The sequence below is a fragment of the Etheostoma spectabile genome, chromosome 5, assembly GCF_008692095.1.
Source record: "Etheostoma spectabile isolate EspeVRDwgs_2016 chromosome 5, UIUC_Espe_1.0, whole genome shotgun sequence".
NCBI classification, from domain to species: Eukaryota; Metazoa; Chordata; class Actinopteri; order Perciformes; family Percidae; genus Etheostoma; species Etheostoma spectabile.
In genome coordinates this window covers 19,470,752-19,476,373 of record NC_045737.1, presented here as the reverse complement: position 1 = coordinate 19,476,373, position 5,622 = coordinate 19,470,752, and the positions used below count along the sequence as shown (strand labels likewise).

Sequence of the window (5,622 nt, the reverse complement as noted above, 5' to 3'; positions counted from 1 at the left end):
ATGTGTAATGACAATAAAGTTGAATCTAGTCTAATCTAATATATTACACATTTCTGGCCACTTTTTCCTTTTCAACTCCATTTTCAGTAGCTTATTACTAATTACATCTATTTGTTTCTATAAGCTGAGAAGAAAAACTATTTGGGTGAACTATGGAAGATAACATGGAACATAAAAAGGATCCCTAACTCCTAAAACAAATCCTTACACCATTACTCAGTTTTGCTTACCAAATCCAGGTCCACGAACTCCTCGGTCCTCTCTCCCACCAATAACACTAGAGAAGTTGAGGTTGTAGTTGGGTTTGGTGGACTGTGTGCCTGCAGGCTGAGAGGCTGAGGATGCTTTGGAACCAGGTCCTGATCCAGACATCCAAGGTTTATTCTGGGCGGAGGTGGGTCTTCCGGACTGCCAGGGCTGGGCTTGAGGCTTAGCAGAAGAGGACGTGGAGGCGGAAGGAGTCTTTGCACTCAAAGCAGGCCCGGAATGATTACTGCTGGAGGAAACTGCAAGAAAGGAAAGGGAGAAAAGTTAGTTACTTGAAATTAATTTACAAGTTTATACATTCACAAGTGAACATGTTTCCTTTTCAGACCACTGATCACAGTCGGTGCAGTATCACCATTAGAGAATAGGATATCTGACCAAGCTTCTTACCTGGTAAATTGGAGCCCAGGTTTCCTAGGTCAGCAAAAGGATCAAAACTCTGAGACTTGGCCTTTGACATAGATGCTCCACCAGAAGCTATAGACACAGTATTAATATGTGAGTTCGATTTTTCTTTGGTTTTATAACTTTCAAAATAGTCTACACAAATTCATAGTGCTCAGTTAATTTTTAGTCAGCCACAAACCGGGTTATTCCGTCACCTACCTGTGTTGGTATAGTTGGGTTTGCTTGTGCTGGCGCTCATGCTAGTGGTGGTGCTAGCTGCCCAGCTGTCCCACCCACCCAGCAGGTCTGGTTGGCTGGCTGATGATGTCATTTTAGGGGCATCATTCACTGGTTTATCTGTTAAGATATTACCAATTCAGTTAATTTTGCATGTTGCCATACACCACTGCTTGCAGCAAATCCCAAATTTGTGAAGAATTATGACACCCACATTAGTGTTTGTAGAAAACACGAATATAGTTTGTCCACCTGAGAAGATTTTAAGATACTGTAGGAAATTTTTTTGATGCTGAGTCAGAGTAAAGTGTGCATGATCAAACATAATATCTTCTCAAAGTAGTAGAATATACTGACTGATATAATGAGGCAACCGAGGAATATTTGAGACATAACGCTGGGTGATGTCACAGTAGATAATGTACTTACTAAGGTTGAAGAGGCTTGTGTTTGAAGCAGGAGTGGGGTTAATGTGAGTTGAACTTTCAGAGCCTAACAAGACTCCAAAAAGGTCTGGCCCAGAGGCCGGCAGAGACGAACCCACAGTGGGGCCAACACCCGAGCCAGACACCATCCCAAACGGATCGAACAGGTCGTCCATGGCTGAAGCGAGAGAGGAAACCAAACATTAAGGATACCTGGAAAGTTATTTACAATAATGCAGTCAGCACGTATTGAGCCTCAGCCCTTACATTTTGAGTCTGTTGTGCCCCCCCCAGCAGGCCCACTGAAGAACAAGTCTTCCTGCACTCCTCCTGTCTGACCAGCAGGGGGTGCAAACAGGTCGTTGAGGAGGTCGCTGTTGCTGGATGCAGCTTTCATTCCGCCCTGGACCCCTTGATGTGGAGCAGAGGACGAGGACCTGGAAGGGTCAGCGTTCAACCCTAAGAGATCTGCTGTGTCATCAACAGGAGATTCCTGGGATGCAGGGAGGGGGGTCTGTGGGGAGATGAGGACGCAAAGAAATTAGTGAAGTTGTGGAGGAAGAAAATATAGCCTTTTGGCTCTGCTTCATAACTCTTTCAGGGTACAAGATAAAGTAAGTCATACTGTCTGTCTGTCTGTCTGTCTGTCAAAGAAGAGTGCAGTCCTAGAAAGAAGAGTGCAGTCCTAGAAAGAAGAGTGCAGTCCTAGGAAAAGCTAAGATCATTGTGCCGCTTCTGCACAGTGATCTGAAGGGAAACAATGGGCCAAATACTGCGCAGACCCCTCAAACTCCCAGGCCTCTGGTAGAGGACCCGAGCTTGAGGATGACACATACCACCCCACAGAGGTGAGAGGGGGATTATATATATATATATATATATATATATATATATATATATATATAGACACAGACACAGAGAGAGAGACAGAGAGATTTTTATATACCAGTCACCCAAGACTTTCCCCACCTGGAAGTCTGCATCAAACAGTGGTTCGCTGAGGTCACGTGACAGCGGCTCCCCGCCAGGGGCAGAATATGAGTATGACTCTTCATCTGACTGATCACTCAGGTCTTCTTGGTCATTCATGGATCCCCCTCCTTGACTGTCTGAGGCATCCTGAGCGCCACTCACATCTACAAATATCAGAAGCTGGTCAGTGGAAGAGATTTTGCCAAATTTCAAAAGCCAAACTATTATCACAAGAACATTACCTTCCCAATCCAGTGTCTGGAAGAAGTTGTTGGCGTTGCTATCGGTGCTCACAGGAGATTCCAGTTCGGCTGCATTAGAGGCTTCTGGGGTCTCAGCTGGCTGGGGCGACTCCGAGTCATAAAATGCTGAGGAACCTGGCTGACGAGGAAGCTCAGGCTTACCTGTAGGGATTAAGGTATATTATTTAGTTCCCATGTCGAACTGAATTGGAAAAGACGTGTAGAAAAGCATGCTTCGGTTTGAGGGCAGAAAAGAAGAAAGATTACTGATATATCAGTGAACTGAGAAACAGATGTATGGAGACACACAGCAAACCAAACCAAACCCCTAGGCTCTGAGAATAGCTTTCTTAAAGCAATGCCACCTACCAAATTTGCTGAGGATTTCCTGTTGTTCATCACGAGAGGAGAAAAGGATTTTGGGATTAAGGCCCTTGGTTTGGAACCCCTCCCAAGGAGGGGTCTTGGCGCTGGGTCTGTCTCTGGATTCCACCTCGATGTCCAAGTTGACCTGGAACAAGTCTGGGTACTTCTCCTGGATGTCACAGGCATCCAAGTCATACCTGAGAGAAGAACAGATAGATGGGAAACAGGAAGTTATAGAGAAACCGCATCTCAAGAGTTGATTAGAAAATGATAAATCTATTGATGTTGATATTATTGTACTGGAAATATAAAAGTTAAAGCTTGGAGTGATAATGATCCTGTTTAGTCCAAAGTATTGCATATCATAAAATTGTGTACATACTTGGCAAACTTAACAGTGGTCGCATTTCTGGGGACAAAGCCTGTGTGGAACTGGATCTGAAACATCTTCATGGATGCCATCTGAAACACAACATGATATGGTTTAAAATTAGCTTTTCTGTACAGAATGTGCTAACAGTTGATCTATGTTGCACTTAAGCTTATCGGTGTGTGTACTGTACCTTGGCCTGTAGACGTCCTCCCAGTGTAGATCTTGCATGGTAGATCACCACCAGTACATCTCCTTGGACTGTCACATTGAGGGGAATCTCTGCTCTCCCATCCTCCATCTTAAAATCCCTGGAAAGAGCAAAAGAGTAAGAGAAAATGAATAAATATCACTCCTATTATGTAGGGAATGCTGAAATGCATTCTTGTGTGTATAAACTTACCTCATCTTGTCATACTCCTGTGATGTGCTGAGGACTCTCTCGTCTCCAACATAAACTTCGCAAAATGGTCTGCAACCATTACGCTGCTTGTTAAACAGCGGCATGGGTGTCATGATGATGGAGCGAATTATTATGGGCTTGCTGTGGGGAACGATGGGCTCCTCTGCCATCATGTCACACATATACTCTATATACCTGCAACAATCCAAAACTAAATGAGGATCTTACATCCCATGCTTTTGTTAAAGAAATATGTTGGTGTAAGAGGAGGTAAAAGCTTGAATTCTAGTGACTATGACAGAACACCAAAGTGTGTTTTCATACCTCTTGTGTGATGGTGCGATACCAGGCGGGCAGCGTTTCATTGAAAACATGTAGACAGCCGCCTCAGCTGTGGTGAAAAGGCGACAGAAACACAGGAAGGAGCAAACTGCCACCGCGGATACTGCTCTGCCATCCTACAGAAACAAAAAGGTAAGGTTAACAATTAAAGGTTCTGCTGGTGTTGTCATCCTCCTTATTTTTTCCTTATCATCTACGTACATCCCGGCCATGACTTCCTTCTACTCCCTCTCCCTGTCTGATCATGCATGAAGGACTAATGGTACGTGTCCATATAGATGATTTAGTGGGCTTGCCACTAGCAGTTATCAGTTTATCTTCAATGACAAGTGACAAGCAAAGAAAACAAACTACATCCTTCTACAAGACTGATGGCAACACCTGATGGAATGAACACCTCACACGGGGCTGTCTGCTCCCGAATTTCAAAACAGACCAAATGCTCATTTGGAAACCGTTCCATTTTTAGGGAATTAGTTTACCAAAACGTGTTTCTGATAACATTTTATGCGAGAAATAGGCTACAGATCCTCAAAGGTTAGCTTAAAAGATTTTTTGTGAGTTTCTGTAAGAAAGCGAGTCAAGCTGGATGCTCCTCTTTTTCATATTGTAGCCTGGATTCAACTTTATGCAAATTCCCAAAGTCCCAGCGACACTTCCAGAATGTAATGCATGGCTGCTCACATAGACAATGACTGGGAAGCAGGGAAATGATGCTTACAATGGACACGTACCATTAGTCATGAGTCATCTAGTAGGTGGCAAGAGGTTACTTACCAGACAGTGTACTATACAGATGTTCCTCTGGTCTTGTTTGAGCCATAGATGCATGTTCTTACACACACTGTAGAGACTGCGGAGGTTGGGGGCTCGGCGCACTTGCCAGTTACATTCTGAAACCTACACACACAAACAAACACACACCTGAATACAACAGGAATCTTATAACGCTGCACACAAGTGCAGGATAACCCTACTCTCACAATAGCATATACTGTGGCAATATTACATGCATGTAATGTATGTAACGCTAGGTGTAAACAAACTATCCACTCACAGCAATGACGTACCAATATTGAGACAGGGACATTTAGTAATGTCACACCCTCACAAGCATCCACCCACCAAAAAGGTAGAGACACACAGACACACATACCCTGTTGTGGAATCGAGAGGGCCTGTATGATCGTTTGGAGAGGTTGTAGACAGCATAGTGGCCAGCATGACGTGAATCTAGAAACAGACGGACGTCCTCAATGTTGTTCTTTATTGCTGACTCCACCCCCTCTGCTGGGAAGGACATGACTACACACACAAATACAGACAAACATAACTATTACATCAAAAGGTTTATTATATAGTAGCTAAGATATGTCAAATAACTTTCACTTTAGACATGTCTAAATACAATTATCTCGGGTTTATATAATGTAACATGGAGTCATAATTGATTGACAAAAAGATGCAGTAACAGCCGGTTGAAACTGCATAAGTATGTAGCCTACCTGCTATTCTGGAGGTGATGTATGAAATATCTAGGTCCCCTTTGGCATAGCTGTAAGAGAAATTACAAGTGAAAAGACGTAGGTATACAACACAGTAGGGTGGAAA

The 5,622-nt window shown here is 43.5% G+C and overlaps 1 protein-coding gene across 2 annotated transcripts in view; it reads right to left on the bottom strand.

The window, feature by feature from the left end:
* The window catches only part of gak (cyclin G associated kinase), a 27,533-nt gene that overhangs the window by 2,362 nt on the left and 19,549 nt on the right, over positions 1–5,622 (bottom strand). For both annotated transcript variants that reach the window (XM_032515272.1, XM_032515273.1), the window contains 15 exons: positions 5,517–5,566; positions 5,168–5,316; positions 4,789–4,911; positions 3,994–4,127; positions 3,670–3,864; positions 3,460–3,577; positions 3,279–3,358; positions 2,900–3,093; positions 2,531–2,692; positions 2,286–2,452; positions 1,584–1,830; positions 1,321–1,494; positions 874–1,011; positions 658–744; positions 231–506 (listed from right to left, as the gene is read on the bottom strand). In XM_032515272.1, coding sequence (XP_032371163.1) covers positions 231–506; positions 658–744; positions 874–1,011; positions 1,321–1,494; positions 1,584–1,830; positions 2,286–2,452; positions 2,531–2,692; positions 2,900–3,093; positions 3,279–3,358; positions 3,460–3,577; positions 3,670–3,864; positions 3,994–4,127; positions 4,789–4,911; positions 5,168–5,316; positions 5,517–5,566 — 2,294 coding nt within the window. The remainder of the gene's footprint in view (positions 1–230; positions 507–657; positions 745–873; positions 1,012–1,320; positions 1,495–1,583; positions 1,831–2,285; positions 2,453–2,530; positions 2,693–2,899; positions 3,094–3,278; positions 3,359–3,459; positions 3,578–3,669; positions 3,865–3,993; positions 4,128–4,788; positions 4,912–5,167; positions 5,317–5,516; positions 5,567–5,622) is intronic.